General features: G+C 37.6%; 2 protein-coding genes across 4 annotated transcripts in view; one reads left to right on the top strand and one right to left on the bottom strand.

The window, feature by feature from the left end:
* The window catches only part of EXOC5 (exocyst complex component 5), a 57,152-nt gene extending 50,256 nt beyond the window's left edge, over positions 1-6,896 (bottom strand). Inside the window, exon 1 of the mRNA XM_049898064.1 lies at positions 6,639-6,896. Within this exon, the coding sequence (XP_049754021.1) occupies positions 6,639-6,665 (27 nt within the window). The 5' untranslated portion in view covers positions 6,666-6,896. The remainder of the gene's footprint in view (positions 1-6,638) is intronic.
* Positions 6,897-7,023: 127 nt separating this feature from the next.
* On the top strand, positions 7,024-27,376 carry AP5M1 (adaptor related protein complex 5 subunit mu 1). 3 transcript variants are annotated; one of them, XM_049898065.1, is made up of 8 exons: positions 7,024-7,413; positions 12,266-12,911; positions 15,121-15,348; positions 16,539-16,678; positions 17,405-17,490; positions 17,587-17,705; positions 22,733-22,829; positions 26,440-27,376. In XM_049898065.1, the coding sequence occupies exons 1-8, from the start codon at positions 7,340-7,342 to the stop codon at positions 26,520-26,522; spliced, it is 1,473 nt and encodes a 490-aa protein (XP_049754022.1). In that variant the 5' UTR covers positions 7,024-7,339; the 3' UTR covers positions 26,523-27,376. The 3 variants fall into 3 exon arrangements, with proteins under 3 accessions (XP_049754022.1, XP_049754023.1, XP_049754024.1); XM_049898066.1 differs by lacking the exon at positions 22,733-22,829 and having other exon boundaries at positions 7,025-7,413; XM_049898067.1 differs by lacking the exons at positions 22,733-22,829; positions 26,440-27,376 and adding an exon at positions 21,723-22,711 and having other exon boundaries at positions 7,026-7,413.
* Positions 27,377-27,747: the final 371 nt, after the last annotated feature.

Consider the following 27,747-nt stretch of genomic DNA (forward strand, 5'->3'; position numbering starts at 1 on the left):
GTTTGTTTGGAGGGTGAGTTATATGACACTATGATACACTATTATGGGAAGCGGGCAAATCAATCTTTCAAATCAATCTCTTTCTCTGTCAAACACACACACACACACACACACAAACACACCACTACACACTCTACTATCCAATTTCCTAAGTACACCCAGGACCCAATTTCCTACACTAGTTACACACACATGCACAGTTCATAAATTATCCTCAGTTTAAGGACTTGCTCATTCCAGAAGTTCACTTGCAAGTTGATTTGACTGAAGAACTCAGAACACAAAATGCTTAAGTCCATTACTCTTAAGCATTTGTTTCTACCTCTACTGCTCTATCAAGAATGGTAGATGCCTATTAGATCTTGATATAGATAAACTGCTGATCAGCCTCCATACCAGTTATCTGCATAACAACCACTCCAAAACTTGGTCACTTAAAATAACAATGATATTTTGTTCATAAATCGGTAATTTGGGCAGGGTTTGGCAAGGAAATCTAGTTTCTGTTCCATGTGGCGTCAGATGGGGCAGCTCAACTTGGGGCTGGAAGATCCACTTCCAGGATGGGAAGTTGGTGCTGACAGCTTTAGTTCAGCCAGAGCGGAGGGCTAAGGGCCCTGGTTCTCTCAATGGGCTGCCTGGGCATTCTTTTGGCATAGTTGCTGGTTTCCAAAAAGCAGCATTTCAAGAGGACCAGGCATATAGCTTTTATGGCCTAACCTTGGAAACCACATAGTATCACTTCTACCACTATGAAGTGAGACCACATAGACTCTACCTCTCTATTGGAGAAGTGTCAATATCTCATTATGGAATAGAGCTTGTTGTGGTCACCTTGGAAAATATAATTTTCTACAATCCCTTTTTATAATTCTCTCCTATTGGAATCTCCTACCTCTCTGATTATTTCTTCATAGTCTCCTTTGAAGGCTTTTTCTCCCCAATCCACTTATGACCAATAGTAAGTTTAAAATGGCTATCACTCTTCCAATAGTATTCTTCTAAGCAGTGTACATTTATCAACTCATTTAATTGTTATAATAATCTCTGAGGTAAATACTATAATTTCCCCCATTTTACCGTTGAGAAAACTGAGGCACAAAGAGATTAAGTAACTTGCCCAAGATCACATAACTAGTAGGACCAGAGCTGAGAGATGTCATCCATTCCCAGATCTAAACCACCACCCACATAAGATGGTAATTCCTAAGCTGCTGTCATTGTGCTCTCTTTCTGCATTACTAATTCATATTTCCAAATGCTTTTCTGGACTTCTTCATCAAGATGTCTTGCTAAAAATTCAAATGTAAAAAATATATATATTTTAAATCTGGACATATTATTCCTTTCTCCAAAAAGGATACTTCCTATTTTCTTTGCAACAGTTAACCACCATTTTCCAAAGTTTACAAATTTACAATCAATTTGACTCCTCAATCACCAAATTCTTTCAATTCTACCACCAAAATGTTTCCCAAATTTCCCATCTTCTCTGTCTTCAATGATTTAAGTCAGAATTTTGCCTGCCTAAATTAATCAATCAACAAACAATTCTGGAACACCTACAAAATGGCAAGAACTTTGTTAGGCTGCCCAAGTTTCCTATTTTCTCAGATAATCTCTCCACATAAAAAGCCATCCTTCACACAATCACCAAAATTATCGGCCAAAAAAATAGTCATGACACTCCCCTTAAGCATGGCCTAGAAGGCCTTCTCAAAGTTACCCCCAAACTGCTGTGATCTCAATGTCTTGTTATGACTCACCTCTCCCTATTCCTGAAGTATGTATATACATTATTTTTTCCTCAGTATTTCCTGAGCACACCTCATCTTACAAACTGGAGCCTTTGCATATGGTACATCTTTCTTTGTCTTGGAATGCCCTTCCATTGCTTGTAAGTTTTCCACTCATGTACTGTGACACAATTTATGTCATTACTCTATCGAACCTTTCCTAAATATCCCATGAAGAGCTTCTGATCTCCTACTGCACTGTATTATCTGTTAATATGTCTGTCTCTCTCAACAGATTTTTAAATCAAATCATTCGACTGCGTAGGAGGATGGCTGGCATAGGGTAAGTACCAAAACCAAACTCAACCCATTGCAGTCGACTTGATTCAGAGTCATAGTGATCCTACAGGACAAGGTAAAACTGCCCCATATGGTTTCCAAGAAGCAGGTGGTGGGTTTGAACTGCTGACCTTTTGGTTAGCAGCCAAGTTCTTAACCTCTGTGCCACCAGGGCTCCATAGAGTAGTTAAGGTACTCAAATATGTGCTGAATTAACACGTTTTCTCATATAAGCGATACTGTAATTGTAATTTCTTTTTGGTTTTATAACTGGTAGCCAGGTTCCACAAACAACTAATACGTCTAAAACAGATGGCATTTTAGCACCTTGAGGGTAAAAGGGTAGTTCTTACTTGTATATCTTATGTTGCTTAACATGTACCTAGCTTACTAATTGAACTAGGAAGATCTTTCTCAACAGGGCTGTTTAAATAGCTCTAGGGTCGCTATGGAATCAACTCGATGGCACTGGGTAGGGTCACTATGAGTTGGAATCAACTTGAGGGCACTGGGTTTGGTTTGGTTTGGTTTAGTAACTTGATTTGAAAGTCAAAGAAATACATAAGTGTGCTTCTACAGGGAAAATGTGTTCTTGGCTATTCAAATTCTAATCTGGAAGTGAAACAGTTATTAACACCATAGTACCATAGTCAAATTACCTGACCCTGTTCTTTTTATAGTCTCCGGGTGGTGCAAACAGTCAAAAGCCTTGGCTGATAAGGTTGGAGTTCAAGTCCACCTAGAGGTGCCTCAAAAGAAAGGCCTGGAGATACACTTCTGAAAAATTAGCCATTAAAAACTCTATACAGCACCTTTCTACTTTGACATACATCCAATCACCGTAAGTCAGAATCGACTCAAGTTTTATATTTACAGGTTAAAAAACAAAAAACAAACTCCTAATCCTGGTATTTAGGATCTCCACAATTAGATTCCAATTTACCTTACATGCCACTATTCCTTTCATTCATGCTACCCTGGTGTAGTGGTTAAGAGCTAGCTATGGCTGCTAACCAAAAGGTTAGCAGTTCAAATTCATCAGGTGCTCCCTGGAAACTCTATGGGGGCAGTTCTACTCTGTCCTATAGGGTCGCTATGAGTCGGAATCGACTCGATAGCAATGGGTTTTTTAATACTCCAGCCAAAATTAACTCTTTCCTTGTCTCTAGGGCCCACACTTAAAATCCCTTTATGTCCGGGTGTTTACTGCCAGCTTTACTGTTAAGTCCAGCCAGTTCCACAACCTCAAATCTAACCTATATTTTGTAGATTATTCAAATCTACCTCCTAATCCTTTTCCTCTTCTAGAGGTATCTTTCCATTCTCTCAACTCCTATAGTACTTTATCTAGACCTCTTTGGCCCCATTTATAACTTTCAAGAATATATTATTATGTATCTATCTTCTCTCCCCCTATTTGATAACAAGAACAGATTTTATATGTAATTTAACTATATGTAATTTAACATTTTCCAAAGTATATTCCATGGAACTCACAAAACTGACCTAACAAAAGCAGTGAAAAATAAGACTCAGTATGGGAAATGGACTCCTCAGAATCTTTAACATACTCAAGTATATTGTAAATCTCCGGAGCGAAACAGAATACACTCACTTCCAAAACTTTTTGGCCTCTAAATCATTTTAGGTTTTTTGTTTTGTTTTTTGCAGCACATCTCAGAGAATTAATATTGCCATTAAGCACACCATTTGGAATACGCAGTCTCATTAATTTTGGCACCTTATCTTGAAGTTAATAGGTTCTCAATTCCACAACTATTTTTAGAATGAATGAATATATGACCCTCCTTAACAAAGAACTCTCCCATGAAGGTAGCTTCCCCAGAGAGAAGAAAAGATTCTGGAAGATATGAGAAAAAATTAGCAAGGTGAGAAGGGAGTACAGCATCCTCAGTAGCCCAGTAAGAAAAGTGAAGAATATTTGCAACAGGAAAAGAATTTATTATCCCAGTCACTTTTTATATGCAGAGGTCATAAGTAATCTGAACCACGTAAGAATCCATGTTCAGAATGTGCATCCTGAGGTGATCACTTAAAAGCACTGTAGGTAGATTGTTTCACAAAGATTTGTCAACAAGGGTTGAAATTAAGAATGTATTCCGGGCAAGTTCCAGGACCTACACTATTAAAATAACTGAATTATCTATTACTCAATCATTTCTATTAACTGAAGAAATATCCTATAGTTTGGAATTCTTATATGAAGTTGTTTAAATGTCACAGGAAAAAGAATAAGATTTTTTAAAAAGTAGAATTAACACTTATAAAATATTATGGAATCAAAAACCTTATTGTTTTAACTTCCCTTTTTCAACATGGGGGGGTGACAATTCTACTTAATAGTGCAGGAAAAGCAGGATACATGAAAACACTTTATCCTTGACTACATCCTGGTCTCTGTTTCCCACAGTCCTCCAGCTGGATTAAGAAACAGAAGCAGGGGAAAAGACACTCCCTGGCTTGTCCTACAATCTAGATCCTATGCCAGCAGCAACAGGAAACAGCAGCAGTGACTGAAGGTTTTTTTTGTTTTTGTTTTTTCTCCCTGTGAGGCAAAGAGGACTTTTCACTTGAAATTAAAACATTCAAGAGCAGATCCTTTTGTGAAGCTGAACAGACAAATATATTTCTTAATCACACCTATTAAAACTTAATTATAACTACAATACAATATGCTATATTTTGATGAAGCAACAAGTCAGGAAAGAAGCAGTCATATGAGTTAAAATTTGTAGTTGCGTTTAAGGTTGTCCTAAGAACCCTCTGGCCATAGAACCAGTCTGTCTCTATCATCACTGGCCAATAAGTGAATTTACTGGCTATCACATAACTGGAGTCGCTAAATTGCCTCAAACTTTAATTTGTTTTAACTACTTTACTAAAGGCAAGACCCTAGAAAACAAACTATGAGGCCCCAAAATCAATATATTTTCAATTAAGTTATGTGAACTCAAGTGGTCAAATATTTAAAGAAAAATATACACAATATGGTCTGAGATATAACTGTGAATGTCAAGTAGGACTCACGAACTCAAAGGTTAATGTCTTATGAACATCAATATGACATTTTTGTTAACATCTGGCTTGCCACACACTTTACTGAGTAAATTAAAGATCAGAACTTCATAGTTTTCTACATTTATAAAACATAACAAATAAAACAAGGAACCACTGAACCATTTAGTATCTTGGCCAGGGACACACAGTAAAAGCTCCTAGCTAGAAGAATGTCTTCCTGCTCCTATGTCAATAAACAGATGGCACAATTTGGGGATTAGAGAAGTTAATGTACTATATCCCATAACACTTAAATCTGAGAAAATATACCTAATATTTCGGAAATCTTCCTGTAATTACAATCCTTCATTCACACATTACTATTTGACTACAACTCATTATAACAATGGTATATGATATCATCTCTCTCAACAAAAGCATTATCTATCCAAATTCTTACTGAAACCAAAAATGTACTTACAATAACAAATAAAAAATTCCATTTGTTATAAAAAGTTGTGGCATTCAAATTTTAAGCTACAAAAAAATGCTGAATTTAAGTCAGAAAAAAGATACTTTTTTTCACATGAAGAAATTCTCTGTTGTCAACTGCTGCCTTTCTCAATTACTACACTATTTGTTACTTGGTATGAAACACAAGCACACACAGTCTTTCCTTCCTTTTTCTTCACATCTCTATTTTTTTGCACTTTTTTCAAAAAGAGATGTTTTATATCTCAGCGTTTTGTGGTCCAATTAGTTTTCCTTTATTACTTCAAATATCACAGCTTCTTACATACTTTACCGAATTAAGTTGTAAGTTTTAAATACTGAAAACGCTAAAAGAAACACATGAGAATGCCCATCGACTATCACACGTTAAGGAGTCTCTATCAGGTAGTTATATGCTTTTATAATACACTTAAATTCCTTAACACCTGTCCATAAATGTTAACTTCAAATTTCGGAATGAAGGGCTAAGTAGGCCTTTATTGTCCTAAAACATACTTCGTTTTTTCCAGATATAAGGGTAAACCGGTAGGCATGAGTACCACTTCTAACATTTTCCAACAGAATAATTACTTAACAACGAGAAGCCCGCAACAGCTCCACATCTCGGTTGACCCCTCAGAACAGTGGGCGAGGATCCAAGTGACAAGACGTGCCTCGCCCAGCCTAGGGTTTCTGGCTCCTCTCTGCTCGTCCTGAGTCAGCAGCCCCTCGCACTACCCCTCCGGAGTAGACACCTAACGCCCGAAGCTCCGAGGCTTCCCTCGGGCCCGCGCGGAGACAACCAAGCCTCCCCATTTCGAACCCGGGGCTTCCCTTCCTTGCCCACTTCCACAGCGCGGTTCCGAAGACACCCCTCCCCCAGTTCACGCTCCGCCCATGCTGACACCGGAGCCACCACCCCACCCCTTCGCTTTCGCACCTTTCTTCCCAGTGCTTCTCCCGGGCAGCTGGCAAACGCCTGCTCCTCTGCCCGCCCCCCTCAGTGCCCTCACCCCCGGGCCTGCCACTCCCTGAAGAGCTGCAGGGACCCACCTCGAAGAGCTCGGCCGCCGTAGCCATCCCGGCCGGCTGAGACGCTCGCCCCGCTCTGGATGCCGTCCCTTTTTCACATGCTGCGCCTCAGCGGCGCCGCGCCCAGGTCCCCGCTTGGCTCGCCAGCTCCGGCTTCAAGCCGCCGCTGGCTCCCCTACTTCCCACAGAGCCCAGGCAGGGCGGGAGAGCGGCCATGAAGCGAAGCCGCAAACGCCTGTCAGCTGCCTCCCGGCGCCGCCCGCGCCGCTCCCATTGTCACCGCCTCACACGCCGGAAGTGGAGCTACGCGCGCCTAGGAGATCGTCGGGAGGGGCCGACGAGGGAAGCGAGCTGCTAGCGAAGTGAAGAGAGGCTCGTCGCACGGACCAGCGAGGAAGCATGATCCTTGCAGGCCACCATCCCGGAAGTGGACTTTAGAAGAAGAAAGCGATAGGGTTGCTGGGGGTCAGCAAGTTTCTCTAGATTCTAGGTGCAGGTTCGCACAGAACTTTATGTGGCAAGTTTTGGCCAGGAGGGACTCAGAGGTTTAGTCATCTCACTTGCAGGAGCTAGCTTCTCTGCTGAGCCATACTTGTAAGTGGTGGGGCAGAAGGTGGCTCAGGATGAGCCTCGGGGCTTCTGGTAAGAGTCCAAACTAGAAAGCCTGCCTGTACTCTCCTCGGTGGCGATCTTAAATATGGGCTGATACCCATCTATCCATCATGGCTCAGCGGGCAGTGTGGCTCATAAGCCACGAACCGGGAACTCCAGTTTGTGGCACCGTGAAATTCTCAAGGTAAATACAAGTCTGAAAACTCAGGGATGACGGATCGGCGAGAAAATACGGACATTATAATGTAGCATTGTTTTGTGGTGCAGTGTATCCCAGCTCCGCCACATCTTAACCTCTCTTGCATCTGTTAAATGGAGATTTTAGTAATACTACCTCGTAGTGTTGTGAAAATTAAACTAGTAGATGCCTGACACGTATTATTATATGTGTTTTCTATTATTAGTATTACTGTAGCTTATAATTAACTCTTCCAGCCTAGGATTGATAGGGAGATGGAGAAGGGAAAGGGGGAAAAAAAAACTTATTAAGCACTGACCATGTTTCAATTTCTACTTTCACTGCGTAAAATTATTCAAAGACATTTTTATCTATTCTTCAGGAATTGTTACTGAGCAGTATCAGACTGTTACTTCCATCTTGTTTCATTGCTAGAAGTTTTCATATAGTTTACTTTTAAGTTCCTAATTGTTGAAGAAAATAATAGAAATAAGTACAAAAAGTTATATTGTATTTACTTTTTCTTAGTTATGTAAGTTGATCTGGTCCCACTTTTAGAATTTGCCCCTTTTTGACAAAATAGCTCTGTGAGGAGAACTATACAGTAACTCATTGTAAAATATGGGCTCCAGTTGAGCAAAGTATTTCAGCTTTTATTCTCAGCGGACATTGACAATTCACTCTTCTCTGAGGGAAGCTCTATAGTGAGGAGGTGTAGCTCTGAACTGAGATTAAGGCTGATAAAGATGAACGTAATTTAAATATAAAGTGATTGGCAGTGTTGGTATGAAGAATTCCCTCTTTGCAACCTAAACAATTTGTTACTGAGAGTATGAGAGTTGGAGTTTACGCGTTTCCTCAGGGATCACCAAAACCCAAACCTATTGCCATGAAGTCGATTGCGACTCATAGCTCATAGCGACCCCATGGAAGCAGACTGCCACATCGTTTCTCCCGAGGAGCAGCTGATCGATTTGAACCTCCAACCTTTGGATTAGCAGCCCAGCGCTTAAATTTATTGTTGTTGTTGAACTGAGGATGAATAATATTCTTTAGTCTTTGGTGCATCAGCCTCATTGGTCCATCCGAGGTACCCCTCGTTTTACTTATGTATACCTTTTGGTGTCTTTTTTTCCAACTCCCATTGCTCTTCCCATCATTACAAAAAAAAAAAGTTATCTTCCAGTGGATTCCAATGCATGGCAACCCCCTCATAGGCAGCTCTTATGTTTGTTGCTGTCCTTCTATTTGCATGTGTTTGTGTATTCATTTTTAAATTTACATAATAGGTTAGCTGTGATTTAATTCCCTTTAAAAAAACATCAGTGTTACTTTGTGTTCCTTCATCTGGAGCAGGACTGTTCAAAAGAGCTTTCTGCAGTGATAGAAATGGGAAATGTTCTAAATCTATGCTAATATTGTAGTCACTAGCTGCATGTGACTATTGAGTTCTTGAAAAATGACTAGTGTAATTGAGGAACTCAATTTTTAATTTTATTTAGTTCGCATTTATTTGAATTTAAATTGAAATAGCCATATGTGGCTAGTGACATTGGGCAGTGCAGATCTAGGGCATTACCTCTCCCTGCTTTGTAGTACTCCATAGTGTACACCCACTACATTCTACCTCTCCCCTTCCCCTACCGATGATCTCCAAGGTTACCTCCAGTGTTTGGCCATCAGAACACTGCTGCAGTGGCTATCCTCAGATGGGTCTGTAGAGCATACCTATATTGATTTTGACTAAATAACTGCCAAATAATTTGTTCCTCAGAATGCTCTTACCATCAGTGAGTGACAGTTCCTGTGTCTCCATTTTTTTCTGAACACTTATCATTTTTTTTTTCCAGTGTAATGGGTGTAAAGAATATATTATTTGCATTTCATTGTGTTTCCTCTTCTGTGAATTGCCTGCTTATATCCTTTGTCCATTTTTCCTTGAGAATTGCAGTTTCTTCCTGCTTTGCAGGAGTTCATTGTGTATTCTTGATTTTAGTCCCAAGTCATTTTTGGATATTACAGATATTCTCTCTTAATCTATCATTGTCAGTTAACTTTGTTGCCCTTATTTAAAAAGAAGTCACTAATTTTTTTTTCCCTACCTCCAAAGTTTATAGCACAGAAGACAGACATTAAATCAGAAATTATAATGTACTGTTTTGGTTCTTTTTTCTTTAATTCAACTTTTTACAGGTGTACAACTTATTGACGGCAATTAAAATAATCAGCAACCATATCCTTAATCAATGTGATTTTTCCATCAGCATTAACCCCCTTTTCCCCCTCCCTCCCACCCCTAATAGCCACTAATAAACTAATAAAATATTCTCTATACATTTGCCTTTTCTTGTCTTTTATATAAGTGAGGTCATACAATATTTAGCCTTTTGTGATTGTCTTATTTCACTCAGCAAGTCTTTAAGCTCCATCCATACAGTAACATGTATCAGGACTTCATTTCTCCTACTGGCTGAGTAGTAGTCCATTGTATATATGTACTACATTTTGTTTATCCATTCATCTGTTGCTGGGAATTTAGGTTGTTTCTACCTTTTGGCTATTGAGAGTAGTGCTGCCGTGAACATTGGTGTACACGTCTCTTTTTGAGTCTCTGCTTTCAAGTCTTTTGGGTATATACCTAGGAGTGGAATTGTTGGGTCGTATGGCAGTTCTATTTCTAGTTTTTTGAGGAACCATCACACTGTTTTCCACAATGGCTGTACCATTTTGCATTCCTACCAGCAATGGATAAGGGTTCCAGTTTCCCCACATCCTCATCAGCATTTGTTATTTTCTGTTTGTTTGTTTACATTTACCCACTGCTATCGAGTTGTTTCTGACTCATAGCAACCCTATAGGACAGAGTAGAGTCGCCTGGGCCGGTGTTAGACTCAACAGATATTTACTGGTATATTAGCCAGAGATATGCCAAAGTATGCCAACCCATTGCCATTGAGTCAATTTTGACTCGTAGTGACTGTATAGGACAAAGTAGAACTGTTCATAGGGTAAGGCTGTAAGTCTTTACAGAAGCAGACTGCCACATCTTTCTCCTGCAGAGTAGCTGGTGGGTTCAAACCATCAACCTTTCAGTTAGTAGCCAAGTGCTTAACCACTTTGCCACCAGGGCCCTCTGCTACAGTATAATGACCATTAATTGAGATTCAAGAAGGCAAATTATCTTTCCTATAACTACTCTTTTTCCCCACACCAAAACTTAGTTTAGATTCTGGTTTAGAGGTTTGCTGTAAGCTTAAGAATCACTTAGGTTGATGCTGTACCCCGTAATTATAGGGCCAGTTAAGGTTTTAGTCCTGTTTGTAGAGAAAGCCTAGGATAAATCCGAAATGTCAGGGCGAGTCATCCAACAAAATATTTATTGAGCATATATTGAGATATCATATAAGATCCCATGCATGCATTTGGTTCTGAGACTTTTACACTTAAGAAGGACTTCAACTAGAGAATAAGACTGTGGACTAGAGTTCAGCTTTCAACTATTCTTAGGCAGAGACTTCCAGGAAGAAATGGCATTCACTTGCTAAGCCACTACTGGCATGCTAGCTACTTTCCCCCTTTTCTCAATCAAGAAAAAGTATTAGAATGTAAATGAACAAGGCTCACTAATACATAGATAACTTTTAACACATTCTTATTTTTTATTTTTAAAAATTATTAGCAAGCATCAATATTTTACTAGTAATATTAGTTAAAACAATTGCTTTGGCCAGGTGTGTTCTTGACCCTTAATGACACCTGCTGAATTGTGACCACCCCATCCTTTTACAAATAAAAAAAGAGGCTCAAGGAAGTTAGATGATTTGCCCGAAATTTAATAGCTAATGTTTTTTTGAATGGATGAATTTGCTCTGGATTTTGAAGTGGAAGGAGAAGGAATAGGGAAAATACATTTTTTAAAACTAAAAAAATGTGATCTAACAGATTTATGTAAAAGAGAAAAAGCATTTTCTATTTTGCTTACAAAAATAAAAGGATGAATTTGTAACTTGTCAGCCCGGAGCATGAAACCATAAAGGATTATTCAGATCTTATTATTTTTATTGCCTGATAGTGTCTTCCAGGGCCATAGAAATAATCCATTATGGCTAAAATGCTCTTACATATTCTTACAGGGGTTGGCAAGACTTGAGGTACCTGTTATTCACTGTAGGTTGAGTAGAATAGAAGAAAATTTCTTTTAAAATTGTATCATTTCGATTAGTGAATCCAGAATTTCGGAGGGTTAAGTTGAACCACTTCTTTTTGTCCTACTATCCTAAGGTGGTGGTGGTGAGTAGTTAAGAGCTCAGGCTGCCAACCAAAGGTCAGCCGTTCGAATCCATCAGCTCCTCCTTGAAACCCTACAGGGAAGCTCTATTCTGTCCTGTAGGGTTGCTTTGAGTTGGAAATGACTTGACAGCAACAGGTTTAGTTATGCTAAGATGGTATTAAAACAAAAAGGAAAAAAAAAAAAAAAAACGAGTCTGGATATATATTCCTTGCCTACCAAGAGGGAATCTGAGTCAAGGAACAAGGATTTTGAATTAGAACCATGTATTACTTAAAAAATTAAATAACTAAATTGAAATAAGCATTTTTAATGAAGGATAGTGTTACCTTACCATTTGCAATAACCTACCAAGTATGAAACAACTAGTTACTATAGTAAAATAAACAATAGTGTAGGAACTTAAAATATAATGTTTTTTGGTTTTTGGCTTTTGTGGGTGTATGTATGTATTTGTTGTTTGTTTTGTTGTTACTGTATGCCTTGTGGGTTTTGGTTTTTTGTTTTTATTCTTCCATTTTGATTTTACTAGGAAGAATCATTTATACTGTTTCTGTTTCCCTAACGCAGACGGTATCCAACTGTGGAAAAACGAGCCAAAGTCTTCAATGGAACAAGTTATATGCCTATTCCTGAAGACGGCCCCTTCCTTAGAGCACTACTGTTTGAACTTAGATTATCCGATGATGATAAGGACTTTGTGGAGCGCCGTGATAGCTGTTCACACATCAATAAGACATCTGTCTATGGACTCCCAGTAGGAGGTGGAGAACTTTGGCCAGTTGTTGCTTTTCTAAAGAATGGCATGATATATGCTTCTGTTCCACTAGTTGAACAAACTTTATCTCCTCGTCCACCATTAATTAGCATTAGTGGAATTTCACAAGGCTTTGAACTTCTTTTTGGGGTGCAGGATTTTCTTTACTTGGGTCAAAAGAATGATGCTGAGCTAAATACAAAACTGAGCCAATTGCCTGACTTACTTCTACAGACTTGTCCATTTGGTACTTTGTTAGATACCAACTTACAGAATTCATTAGATAATACTAATTTTGCTTCTGTGACTCAACCACAAAAACAGCCAGCCTGGAAGGCTGGAACATACAAAGGAAAACCACAAATTTCTATTTCTATCACTGAAAAGGTAAAATCCATGCAATATGATAAACGGGATGTAGCAGATATGTGGCAAGTCATTGGAGCTGTAACTTGCAAGGTGAGATTTTCTCTGATAATTGTTTTATCATGCCATTTAACATATACTGACAAAAGTAAAATTTGCAAACTGCATTTTACATTGTTAAATGACATTCTTGATTTTTATCATAAGCAGCAGTCATTAGGTGTTAGACCCATGTGAAATTGTATAATGTTACTTTTTGTATTCCTTATTAGTTGGAGTACGTGGGTGCTGAAATGGTTAGCGAGCTCAGCTGGAAGTTTGTGCATTTTGTTTTAAACTCACTTCTATCATAATCGAAAATAATTAGTTATTGGTTTTATAAGAAAAAATTACTATAAATGGCTCCAAAATTGAGGTGTTTGTGGATTATGTCATTTCTAAGTCTTAAATAAGTCGAATCATTTTTTCTCATAAGTTCTGTGAAATAAAAGTAGGAAAATTCATTTCTGTTTTTGTATCTGTGGCAATAAATAAGGAATACATTACATATTCAGGAAAAAATATTAACTCATTACCATCAAGTTGATCCCAACTCATGGTGACCCCATGTGTTTCAGAGTAGACCTGTACTCCATAGGGTTTTCTATGGCTGCAATCTTAGCGAAGTAGATGATCAGGCTTTTCTTCCATGGTACCACTAGGTGGATTCAAACTGCCAACCTTCCAGTTAGAAGCCAAGTACGAACATTTGTACCACCCAGGGACCTTGTGTTATGTATAGATAAACAAAAAAAAACCTGTTGCCATTGATTCCGACTCATAGAGATCCTATAGGACAGAGTACAAACTGTCCCATAGAGTTTCCAAGGAGCGGCTGGTGGATTTGAACTGCGACCTTTTGGTTAGCAGCCAAACGCTTAACCCCTGTACCACCAGAGCCCCTTCTGTTGTATGTAATGTAATATTTATATTATGGTGTTTAACCAGACTGAGTCTGGCACAACTAGATGGTGCCCAGCTACCACCACTGACTGCTGTGACGGCGATCATAATAGAGGGTCCCAGACAGAGCTGGAGAAAAATGTAGAACAAAATTCTAACTGACAAAAAAAGACCAGACTTACTTGCCTGACAGAGACTGGACAAATCCTGAGAGTAGGGCTCCCGGACACCCTTTTAGCTCAGTAACGAAGTCACTCTTGAGGTTCAACCTTCAGTGAAAGATTAGACAAGGCCATAAAACAAAACGAGATTAAAGGGGCACACCAGCCCAGGGGCAAGGACTAGAAGGCAAGAGGGGACAGGAAAGCTGGTATTAGGGAACCCAAGGTGGAGAAGGGAAAGTGTTGACATGTTGTGGGGTTGATAACCAGTGTCATAAAACAATATATGTACTGTTTAATGAGAGGCTAGTTTGTTCTGTAAACCTTCATCTAAAGTACAATTTAAAAAAATGGTAAGTGAAAAAATACATATATGTATATACATACAAAACGGTATTTAAATGTCTCAGCTCACTGATAGGCTGACCCAAGTTTATTGCTTATGGGAATTTTGAATTGGTTCCTATTCTTAGTCCTGATATAGATTATCATGATGGAAAACTTTCTTCTTTAAAATACGTCTTAAAAAAAAAAGATGGGAGTGTACCTTAAACCATGTACAAACTGTTTCTTTAAAATTGTATGTAAGTAGTATGACTGTTAGCCAAATAATTTTAAGTAATTTGGGAGCTTAGTATTTCAAGGAGTTTTATTGAGAAGCCTATTATAAAAAGAAATGATGATCGTCATTTTATCTTAGTCCTAGTAGAAAACCTGGTAAACTGAAAGCCAGTGGAATGAAATTCTGCTCCTCATTTCACCACTAACTCTCTGACACGGGGTTGCTGTGGGTCAGAATCAGCTAGACAGCAATGGGTTTTGTTTTTGTTTGTTTGGCACTGATAGAGGGTGGGTTGATTACAGGAAAGTGAGTCTAGACACCTGTAGAGGGCTGTAACAAATTGTAAGTTCCTAGGCCAGCGTGGCTGCAACAGGAATGGAGAGAAATCAGTGAATTTAAAACAGCTTTTTAGGCTTTGGGAGGTAAGCAGAGGGAGGTCTAGGAATACTCTCCTGGTCTCTGGCTTGGGTGTCTGAGAGGGTGATTGAACCATTAACCAAAACACAGAAAGTAAGGAGAATAATAGCTTGAGGGAAAAATGAGTTGAGGAAAATGACTCTGATAAATTTAGAAAAGCCCACATGGGAAGTGTGTGCTTCTAAGATCTTGGTAATATCCATTTCTGTTTATATTACAGTGTGATTTGGAAGGAATCATGCCAAGTGTTACCATCAGCTTAAGTCTCCCCACCAATGGATCTCCACTTCAGGATATTCTGGTTCATCCTTGTGTGACTTCTCTTGACTCTGCCATCCTGACATCTAGTAGTATTGATGCAATGGCTGATTCTGCATTTAGTGGACCTTACAAATTTCCATTCACTCCACCTTTAGAATCATTCAACTTATGCTACTATACTTCCCAGGTATGCAACCTTGGAAAAGTTGAGACTTTGCTAATCTTTATATATACAAATACTATTAATAAGCAAATCATTCATACTTTTATTCTAAATGAGAACTTTTCATGAGTTGTTTACCAGACAATAATGAATGAATTCAGATGAAGATCAGTTCTTAGAACGGGATGTCTCTGATCTCTGGTGTCTGTAACAGCATTAAATGGTTTCCAAAGTCACTGAATTATTATTATTGTTATTTTTTTTAGTGTTCCCTGATAAGGAATCCGTGATCATAAGATAGATTCTATTATGATTTAGTCATAATTTGAACCATGAGCATAAAATACGTCTAATCCCAGGTAGCTATAGTTAAAAATACATAATTAATAGCTGTTTGTCAGTCATTGAATAAATGCTATGTTAAGTGGCAGAACCTGGATTTCAATCAAAATTTTTCAGACTCCAGGGCCCAGCCTCTCTTCTACTGTACCATTTGTCTCTGGTCCTAGTTGTGAATCAGTACTCAAGCTAGCTTAAGTAAAACTTAAGCTTAAGTAACAGGTAAACGAAATAGGCAATCACATTGTCAGCCAAGGATAAGAAATTGAGCCAGGCTGTACTGGGACTAGAACGAGAAAATCAAAATCAAAACCACTCTATACTTAAAATTGACAGTGTCTGTCTGATCTCTGCTTCTCAGTCTCCTCTTTCACCTGGGTTTCTTTGTTCGCACATGACCTTCCCGCTCTAGCGCCTATACTATGCAAGTAGAGTCTCTCAAATCTTACTTCAAAAGTTCCAGAAAGAATCAGATTGGCTCATCCCAGCATACAGATTGTTTCCCCTTCAGTAAGGTACTGATGACCAGTCAAGTAAGCTACTGCTGAGCTAAGGGATTATGGGTCACAGGTTACAAATGGGGCAGCAGGAACCCTGGGCAGGGCAGCAATAATCAGTATGCCTAGTGTACATTCTGTGTTGTAGATCATAGATAACTTGAAGGAAGGGAACATGGACAAGCAAAAATAGGAAAAAAAACATATTGCTCACCTTTGTAAGGCACCTTTCTCATCTCTGGGAATAGAAAGAGATAAGAATTCCTTGTAGAGACAGAACAAATAATAGATCACTGCAAGGCTTTTTTCTTAGTCACCATTGATATTTTAGATCCATTAACCTGAAAATTATGTAAAAATTTGTTTGTTTGTTTCCAGGTCCCTGTCCCACCAATTTTGGGGTTTTATCAAATGCAGGAGGAAGAAGTACAACTAAAAATAACAGTTAATTTAAAACTTCATGAAAGTGTGAAAAATAATTTTGAATTCTGTGAAGCTCATATACCTTTTTACAATAGGTAGGAGGAATAAAATGACATGATGCCTTGATTTCTACTTTCCTTAGTACATCCACACTGCCCCACAATGAATGATTCTTTTTTTTTTACCTTATTTTAATATCTAGATAATTTTGTTATTCAAATGAATGCTGATTCTGAACCAACGCATAGTCTTAAAAATAATCTCTTTTCCTTTAATTGCCTTCATTTTCTAATTAAACTTGCTAGTAAGTTATAAACTTAAGTCATTGTAGCTTCCTCAGGGAATATTTCACTACCAATTGTATTTCTAGTCATTACTCTGTATTCTACATGCACATCGAGCCCAACTATCAACTACCTGGTGAATTAAGCCAATTATACCATAAGAGTACTTCATCGATTCTACTTTTAAATTTAATCTGCAGCATACTTCTTTCCAAAGTATACATAGATACATAGTAAGATCATAGTTTAATGTTACATGTTAACCCATATGACTGTATTAATACATTCCATATGATTTTATAGTAGTCTCTGTGCTTTATAGTGAAATGTATGTCATCACCAAAAATTGTTTCAGTGACTTCTGGTGTGTTTTGAGAAACACTCATTACTTGCTCAACTTCATTCTGCAAACTTAATTACAGATCTGCTCTGATGTTGCTCTTACATTAAGTAATAGTAGTAAGATTTGACTTCCATCTCCTAAAGCTATATGTCTGTGATCATATTTCTTTCTATTCTGTACCTTTTTTTTTTAAGAGGTCCAGTCACACATGTGGAATACAAAGTTAGTTTTGGCCAGCTCGAAGTATTTCGAGAGAAAAGCTTATTGGTCTGGACTATAGGTAAGTTAGATATTGTTTATTGATTTTTTTCATGCTTTCATCTACTTTAGAATCTGCCTATTTTAGAATAGTTGATTGGTATATTTGTGTTTGCAGGCCAAAAGTTCCCAAAATCAATGGAAATTACTCTTTCTGGAACTGTAACTTTTGAGGCAAAGAACCATGAGAAGCAGCCATTTGACCAGATTTGTACTGGAGGCACAGCATATGTAAAGGTAAATGTATTTCTATGGTCATCACATCAGAAACTTTGTTTTTTTATTTTGGTGAAAATAGACTTTATTTTGTTTTCAAATTGTGTATATCTAGTTGACTTTTAATGTTCTCCAGTAATTTTTTTAATTCCTCTTTTTGTCTGGGGTAAGATATTTTTGGATTTCTGTGAGATGCTTTTTTTTTTTTTAAAGATTCAGGGCTGTATTACTCGGTGCTCATCAAAGAAAGATGATGTCCTCTGGTTTGTAACTGTTCCCTCCCATTAGACAAATGAACTGATGTAATCAATTATTATGGTTTGAGGCAGCGTCTTCAGCCTTGGTCTAACAGACATATATTAATTTCAGTTCTTCTCCATCGATAATATTTCATTAATAAACATATCAAAGCACTATTGTTACACTAAAATAGCTTCCTCTCAGAGATCCATTGCTTTGGCATTTTTCGTTTTTTTTTACATGAGTTCAAAACTGACTACTGGATTAGACAATTAGATTGATTTTTACATTATAACCTTGTTATCTTAATGTTCACATAAAATTAAATGGATTTTGAAGAGGGAATTTCATACTTCGCTATGGTTTTGATAATATATTTCCAGACACTGTTTTATCTGATTTTTATTTAATGAGAAAATCAAGACAGAACTAGCATTTCCATTTATAAAATAAAATATAAACAGAATTTAAAGACTTTCAGTGGTGTGGAAAATTCTTCACAAAATTTTTTTTTTTGGATACATGAGTTTTAATATTCTTGGAAGATTTCTGTTGAATCTCAGCTGGGCAATTTTCATTTTTATAACAGAAATTTTCAATTTGGGGAAAGTTGAGGATCATAAGGGAGTTTCATCTAATGTATTATACAAAAATACATACTTAATAACCAAAATTTGAGTATAAGATTAGTACTCCAAGTGACATACATGCACCATAAATTTGCCAAGGTGCAATCCAGGGTGCACTATCGCAAACTTTAAAGTGCTTATGAATCATTGTGGACTTGCTATCACTTCAGTAATTCTGGAGAGATGTCTAAAATTCAGCATCGCGAACATGTTTTTATAGGCGATACTGATGCTGCTGGGTCCATGTACTATATCTAAATAGCTAGTCACTACAGTGACTTTGTAAACACTGGTGACATAGTGGTTAAGTACTATAGCTGCTAACCAAAAGGACAGCAGTTTGAACCCACCAGGTGCTCCTTGAAAACTCTGTGGGGCAGTTCTACTCTGTCCTTTAGGGTCCCTATGAGTGTGAGATGCTTTTTGTTTCATTGTAATTGTTTTCCATTCCACTTAATAACAAAGGTTTAAGGTACAACAGTTAAGTACAACCTAAATACCACAAATTAATTTGGTTCTTCCCAGCTCTTATCACAGTCAAGATTTATATACAAAAAATATAAGATGTACTCCTTGCCCTCTAGGTGTTTATCAATGATAAGCCCACTGTTATTGAGTCAATTCCGACTCATAGTGACCCTATAGGACAGAGTAGAACTGTCCCATAAGGTTTCCAAGGCTATAAATCTTTATGGAAGCAGACTGCCACATCCTTCTTCCTCAAAGCAGCTAGTGGTTCGAACCACTGACCTTTTGGTTCACAGCTGAGCGCTTTATTGTGCACCAGGGCTCTTTTAATCTATGATGCATATCAGTAATTGATCAGTGCTAATTGCTTTTGGTGTTCCAAGGAAAGAATGAGCACTTCCAGCCAAAATGGTCAAGGAAAGTTTTCTTGTAGAGAAGTTGGAGCAAAACTTTGAGGCCAAAATTGGCATGAATATGAAGCCTTGACAATTGATTAATATTCGTATAGGTAAATAAATAATTAAAGGCGTGAAGAAGGATAAACAAGGCAAGCTTAGGAACCAGTGCTAGAAACAGTAGGAACACATAAGGCAAGATAAGTAATTTAGGCATAGATTGTAGATTGTTTTGGCAGAAAATATTATGCTTTTTTTAGTAAGGCAGTGGTTCATAAATTGATACTTTATGAAGATCAGTCTGAAATGGGTGAAGGGGAGTTGAAAAACTAGAGACAACAAATTCATTTCATAGCTATATCTTATTTGATGGCAGTGGGGTTTTATCGGTGTTCCAGATGAAGTAAGTTACTGATGCTGAGCTAGTGTAGTGTTAGCAGGAAAAGAAGGGAAGGGAGAGAAAGGAAGAGACTGCTGTAAAAGCTGGGATCAAGGTAAAGCCTTTGTCACTAACTAAATGTAGAGACAAGAAATCTCTGCTAAGTCAAAGATGATGTTATTCAAAGATATATATAACTTACAGCAGATTTGAAGTTCTAAGAGGCAGGGACTCCATGTGAATCTCATTTATTGTTTTATCCCCAACACCTAGTCCACTACCTAGCCCGTTAATATTTATTGAATGAATGAATACACTTATAAGAAAGTACTAATACAAGCAAGCAGCCAACAGACACGTGAGGAAAGCTCATGATCTCTAGCTATCAGAGAAATGCAAATCAAAACCACAATAAGATACCATCTCACCCCAGCATTACTGGCACGAATCAATAAAACAGAAAATAACAAATGTTGGAGAGGCTGTGGGGAGATTGGAACTCTTGTGCAGTGCTGGTGGGAATGCAAAATGATACAACCATTTTGGAAAACGATATGGCGCTTCCTTAGAAAGCTAGAAATACCGATGATCCAGCAATCCCACTCCTGGGAATATATCCTAGAGAAATAAGAACCATCACATGAATAGATATATGTACCCCCATGTTCATTGCAGCATTGTTCACAATAGCAACAAGATGGAAACAACCATCAACAGATGAATGGATAAACAAACTGGTACATACATACAGTGGAGTATTACGCAATGATAAAGAGCAACGATGAATCTGTGAAGCATCTCATAACATGGATGAATCTGGAGGGCATTTTGCTGAGTGAAATAAGTCAATCACAAAAGAACAAATATTGTATGAGACCACCACTGTAAAAACTAATGAAAAGGTTTACATACAAAAAGAAACTATCTTTGATTGTTATGAGGGAGTGGAGGGGTGGGGATGGAAAAACAATAGACAATAGATAAGTGGTAACTTCAGTGAAGGGTAAGACAGTACACAATATTGGGGAAGCCAACACAGCCTGTACAAGGCAAGGTCATGGTAGTAGTAACTGTTTGATGAGAAACTAGTTTGTTCTGTAAACCTTCATTTAAAGTTCAATTAAAAAAAAAAAGTGCTAACAGAGAGAAAGGTGAGAGGGAGTGGGCTTAAAATTATCTCAATTGCTAGTGATAGCAATATATCCCAATGTAAGTGTCCAGTAGGTAGCTAAAGAGGTAAAGCTTGATTCTTAAGAGTGAGCTCAACTGGATATAAGAACTTAAAAGTTTTTCACAAAGAAGAAATAGTTGTGGCAGTGGAAATGAATAAGATCAGAAAAAGATAAAATAGGAGGAAGATTCAGGTGAACCAATGAGGGAAATTTAAGGGGTGATCAGAAAGGTACCAGGCAGGATGATATCACATAAATCAAAGAAGGAAGATTGAAATCTATATAAAGGCAAGTAGGGGTGGTAGTGGAAACCTGGTGGCATAGTGGTTAAGTGCTACGGCTGCTAACCAAAGGGTTGGCAGTTCAAATCCACCAGGCGTTCCTCGGAATCTTTATGGGGCAGTTCTACTCTGTCCTATAGGGTCACTATGAGTTGGAATCGACTTGACGGCACTGGGTTTCTGGGTAGGGGTGGTAGTAGTGAAGTACACTGGTGATACTCATTTCTTCTCAACTATGTCCACAAGCTCTCTTTCAAGGATTATTGTTAAAATTCCTATTTCCAGAAGAAATGTGGGATGTTACCCCACTGTGTGTCCTTCAGAGGACTGGGTGGTTTTTATGTCTCAGTTATGTGGAAATCAGTTTTGCCATAACTTCCAGCGAAGCCCTTTACTTTCAGCAATAATTTCAGTTGCAATAAGGAAAAGAATTGCCAAGAAAATCTGAAAATTACATCATATGCCTGTGATTAGTTTTAGAATCAAAAGGAGAAAGTTCAGAAATGGGAGAAATGTGCAGAGAAGGAAGATGAAGGAAAAAAAAAGTAGAAACAATATCAGGATACTGAAAAACCAGGAGCATTCGGCATCGGGAAGTAGACAGCAGAGATGAAGAGAACCACAGCAAAAGGAGACTGGAACTCTGTAAAACAGACTTTTCATTGTTCACCTGACTATCAGTGTCACTCAGAATCACCCCAGCTTTATGCCTTCAGAGATGGGACGAATGGCCCACTCTATTACAACACAGTATGTTAACTGGTGTTTATAGTGATGGCCCCACATTATCAATTAAATCCAGGAACTATAGACTAAATTTTAGGAAGGTTTCATGGCTTCGGGAAGGGATAACATCTAAGTTTAGTTTAAAAAAAAAAAAGGTTAAATTTTTGTTTTCTGGAAAATTGAGTAGCTCATTCCCCCAAACCTAAATAGTGTTTCTGTTTTAGTAATTGCATTCTTGTCTTTTGCTAGAAGGTATATACGTTCCTGCCTGTTGTGAAATACATTACACCAACATAGTCCTAGGTATGGAAGAGAATGTAGAGCATACCGGCCAGTATAGGGGAAGAGCAGCAGCATTTATAGTCAGTCAGGTCTGAGTTGAAATGCCGGCTCTGCCACTTACATGCTAGGGTCTAATTGCTTCTGTCTCTAAACCTTAGTTCCCTTGATTGTTAAATGGGACTACTGTTCCTACCTTGCAGTATGGATTAGAATTCCTATTAATCAAACATTTCATATATGTTAAACACTTCATAATGGTAGCCTTACAATGAAATGGCCCTAATGCAAAGGGAAAAACTGTGTGTGTGTGTGTGTGTGTACATAAAGGTAATTACACACACACAATATTCAGGTTTAATATCTGCAACTTTTATGAATTGTGTAAGATAAATTCCCTAAGATTATATCAAGGGGAAAAAATGTGACTGTCATTTTAACAAATGATCACCTCAATTTGGTACATTCTCTTTTTCTAGCTTCACTTTAAGATCTTAGATTACACACTCACTGGATGTTATGCGGATCAGCATTCAGTTCAAGTTTTTGCATCAGGAAAACCAAAAATAAGTACACGTAAGTTGTACAGATTCCAGCTAACATGGGGGAATTCAATGGTGTTATGCAGTTATTACCTAAGGTAAATTTAAATGTAACAGAATTTAGACATCAGAGAATAATCCTAACATGTAAAAAGTCTGGCCTAATCACACAGCTGCATAACAGTCTATGTACTTTACATTGTCCTTTGCCTTTTCCTGTTTGTAAAATGGTCTGGATGAGCAAGGATTGGGATGGAGATGGGGTTCAGTACAAGGTTGGATTTGTTTTGCTCTGGTTATAATAAATACGCTCTTTTATTCAGAGGTGTTCACGGGGCATTGGTGTCAAACAGACAAGGGTTGAGTCTGGCTCAGATACTTTATTAGCTGTGTAACTTGGGGCAACTTAGTGAACTTCTCAAAATTTTAGTTTCCTCATCTATAAAATGGAAATAACAGTATTATCTACCTCAGCTTTGTTATGTATATGTATATGTCAACCCGACACTTAGCATGATGCTAAGTGTATAGTATGAATTCAATAAATGTTAGATATTAGAGTCCTTGTGGTGCAGTGGTTCAGAGTTTGGCTGCTAACCAAAAGGTTGGCAGTCCAAATCTACTAGACGTTCCTTGGAAAACCTTTGGGGCAGTTCTCCTCTGCCTTATAGGGTCACTATGAGTGGCAAAGGACTTGATGGCAATGGGTTTTTTTTTTTTTTTTTAATTATTATTAAATTTTTTTTTTGAATATTTTAAGTAAATGTCAACAGGTATTTATTTAGCACCTTCCCTACTCTACCAAGTATTGTTGTTGTGAGCTGCCATCAAGTCGGCCCCCAACTCATGGAGAGGAGGCCTCATATGTTACAGAGCACAACTGCTTCACATTGTCATAATCTTTACAGAAGTAGTTTGCCCGGCTTTTCTTCTGCAGAGCTGCTGGGTGGGTTCGAATTGCTAACCTTTATGTTAGCAGCCAGTTACAGAAACTGCCTGTGGTGAGTTTATTGGCTGTAAAACAAAACATATATGTGAAAATATAAGGAGACAAAAAGCAATTTACAAAAGAATTCAATATTATTTACATCAGATTGAATACATACATGCTAAAGTAACATAAAATAGAAAACTATCAGAATGAAGTAGAGTTAGTGAAACTTACCTTAAGCAGGAATTTTTGCCTCATACATTAGGAGAATAGAACTACTATATTTAGGTAAGTATTTCCTAAACCAAGGGTTATCAACCAAAAACCAAACCCAGTGCCATCGAGTCAATCCTGACTTACAGGGACCCTATAGGACAGTGTAGAACTGCCCATAGGGCTTCCAAGTATGTAAATCTTTATGGAAGCAGACTGCCACATCTTTCTCCGACAGAGCAGCTGGTGATTTTGAACCGCTGACCTTTCATTTAGCAGCCAAGTGCTTTAAAAATAAGGGTTCCAACCAACCAAACCAAACCCAGTGCCGTCGAGTCGATTCCGACTCATAGCGACCCTATAGGACAGAGTAGAACTGCCCCATAGAGTTTCCAAGCAGCGCCTGTCGGATTCGAACTGCCAACCCGTTGGCTAGCAGCCGTAGCACTTAACCACCATGCCAACAGGGTTTCCAAAAATAAGGGTTAGGATCCTTAAAATAGGAAGGACTCTGTACTTGAAAATTTCAGTAACAGAGCTCAGAACTACAAAATTCTAAGCAATTACTTGTGAATAGCAATAGTAAATTTTATGTAATCAATATAAGCCAATATTTTTTACCTCCCTCGGTGCCCTGTGTTTTCTCCTACATCATTTGTTTTGTTAAAGAAATGCTTATATATATATGAGTATTCATAATGCATTTATTTATGAAGGCACAATATGGTTAAGTCAGTTGAGACAGACAGTTTAGATTGTATCTATGGGAAATGTGCTGTCTCTTTAGATAGTAAGGTCGAGTGGTATAAAAGGTTTGCACTTGTCTACTAACCTACAAGTTGATGGCTAGCACTCACCTCACAGCACCACAGGAGAAAGGCCTGGCAATCTGCTTCCATAAAGATCACAGCCAACAAAACCCTGTGGAGCATTTCTACTCTGTAACATGGAGTCGCCATGAGTCGGGACTGACTCACTGGTGATGAGTATCTGTGGGAAATATGCTGTATCTTTAGAGAGTGGCTAAAATGGTTTAAGTAGTTAACTAAACATATTACAGTAATTTTCAAATAGCATAATATAGGATGGGAAGTTTAAGTAATGTACCAGCTGTTTAATATAAAATACATTGAATGAAAGAGCTCATGTTAAATGGATCATTGTGATCAGTGTTTTATTTCTTTTCCTTTTCATTTCAGAAAATGACTGCCAGTTTATCAAACCTTTATTTTGCCATTATCTTGACAATGGAATCTACATTCACAATATATAATTTAGTTTTAAAAACAGATTAATATATAATTTAGTTTTAAAAACAGATTAGTAATGCTAATAATAATGCTAATTTGAATAATAATAGCTAACATTCGTTGATTACTATGTGCCAGGCACAGTTCTTAGTGTTTTGTGTATTAACTCATTAACCCTCACAGCACCGTATATCCCATAAAAACCTGTTGCTGTCGAGTCGATTTGGGCTCATATTGACCCTATAGGACAGAGTAGAACTGCCCCATAGGATTTCCAAGGAACGGCTGGTGGATATGAACTACCAATCTTTTGGTTAGCAGCCGAGCTCTTAACCAGTGCACTACCAGGGCTCCTATGTAAGTCTTGTTATTATCTCCATTTTACATGTGAAGAAACCAAATGAACAGAGAGGTTAGGTAACTTGGTTAAGGCCACATAGCTAGTGAATGATAGAACTCTAAGCAGTCTGGCTCTGGAGCCTGCCCTCTTAACCAATATCTCTGTTGCCTTTCAGTGTTACTAGGTTCTCATATTTTAAATAAATAAATAAGGTAATACATCCTATAACCTTTTCATTATGGAGTAGGGCATGAAGAAAGGTAGAAAATCGTGCATCAGGTATTTAGTGATATATATAAAAATAATTTACATGTGTCTAGCTCCAAATGAGCATTATTATCTCAATTTTTCATATCAGAAAACTGAAGTTCAAAGAGATTGCCATTTGTCCAAAGTTACAAAGCCATTAAAACATAAAGCTTAAATTCAATAGGAACTATAGTAAGAGAAGCAATCTATTGAGAATGTTGCTAGAAACAGCTGGGTGATTATTTCTGTCTCTGACACTTTGAACGGGTAAAGGGTAGCAAGCCTAGAATCAGGACCGTGGTGAAGAGGCTACAGAAGGGGAACCAATGAAAGCATTTTAAATGTTTTTGCAGTTGATGTAATGGTCCACAAGAAACAGAATTTAGTGAAAATTTAAGTAAAAACTGGCAGGTTTGGCATAAATGAAAGATATATGCATTTCACTGTTTCATACAAGCTCAGAGATATTCAAATATTTAATCTGCCATATTTTTTAAATGGTAAAATTTATAACAATGCTTTGTTAAGTAGAATTAAAATGAATATTTCAAAGTATTCCCTTGAAATGATTCCACAATTTTAAAAAACCATAACTTTGTGCTCTCATGTAATTTTTAAGATAAAATAGTCTTACCATGAATTTCTTTTCTTTTCTTTTTAGACCGGAAGCTAATTTCTTCTGATTATTATATCTGGAATTCTAAAGCTCCTGCTCCAATAGCATACAGATCATTATTATTGTAATTTTCTCGTGTTCAAGTTGGAGAAATTTATATAATGGTAAAATAGCGTAAATGAAATCATCACCTTTTATTTTAACGTGTATGCTTATAAACTCTTTTTCGCTGAAGTTATAAGCGTACACATCAAAAAGAAAAAGAGGAAGACCCTCAAGGAGATGGCTTAACACAGTGGCTGCAACAATGGGCTCAAACATAGCAATGATTGTGAGGATGGTACAGGACTGGGCAGTGTTTGGTTTTCTTGTGCTTAGGATCGCTGTGAGTTGGAACCAACTCCACAGCACCTAACAACAGCAACATAATGCTTATTACCAGTGTGAGTGAAGAATCATTGATGTAGTTATAGAAAATACTGCAGTTTAATACTTTCAGTCTGATATTACTTAAAAATGTTTTAGAGACTAATGTTTCCAATTCTGTTACATTTTTATTTTACTTGAAGATGACTCAGAGCATAAAACAATAATGATTTACTTTAGGCTTCTTTTAGAAAAGTACCAGATGATACTGTCACTCATGTTCCTTCCTGCCCCTGTGGCAGACATTACTAATCAATCACAGTCCTATGTCTCCACTGAGCCTTCCTGGATAAGGGTACAGACTCATTCTCAGTGCAGAACTCTAAGCAGCCATTACCAATGAATTACAGATGCCATGCACGGTAAAAAACTATTTGCTAAGCAACTGTAAGCCCTAAGCTTCTAGTGTGTTGTTATAGAATACCAGAACCAGATTAGAAACAAATGCAAATATCTTGAAAAAACAGCTTATGGATCAAAGGAAAATCGTTTTAACTGTTAACCTCTTCTCAATCAAAACTGTGCTACTGACTAATAAAGAATCTGCATAATTCTATTGAAAGTGTCTATTTCCATTCTAGAGTCACTTTTTAAGTATTTATTAATCTCCCGCAATAACATTTTGCTTAGGATGTCAGTAAGCATATTAAGAGGGGGTGGAATACCTTTGGAAGTTGAACATAGTGTTTTGTGATCACTTAATGTCTGCAGCCAATTTTTTTAGAAGATAAATTTAGATATAATATTGCTTTTTCCTTGTTTTATTATATTAAAATTCATTAATGAATGAATTCATGTCAAAATTCAAAAACCATTCTTTGTGTAGAGAGTATCATTTATTATTTGTCTCATGTAGCATATTTTCTTTAAATTTGTCACTCTTATTTTCCTATCAGCATTCGCTTAGTTCTTCAGAAGCCATGAAGT

The sequence above is a fragment of the Elephas maximus genome, chromosome 10 (assembly GCF_024166365.1).
Source record: "Elephas maximus indicus isolate mEleMax1 chromosome 10, mEleMax1 primary haplotype, whole genome shotgun sequence".
NCBI lineage: Eukaryota > Metazoa > Chordata > Mammalia > Proboscidea > Elephantidae > Elephas > Elephas maximus.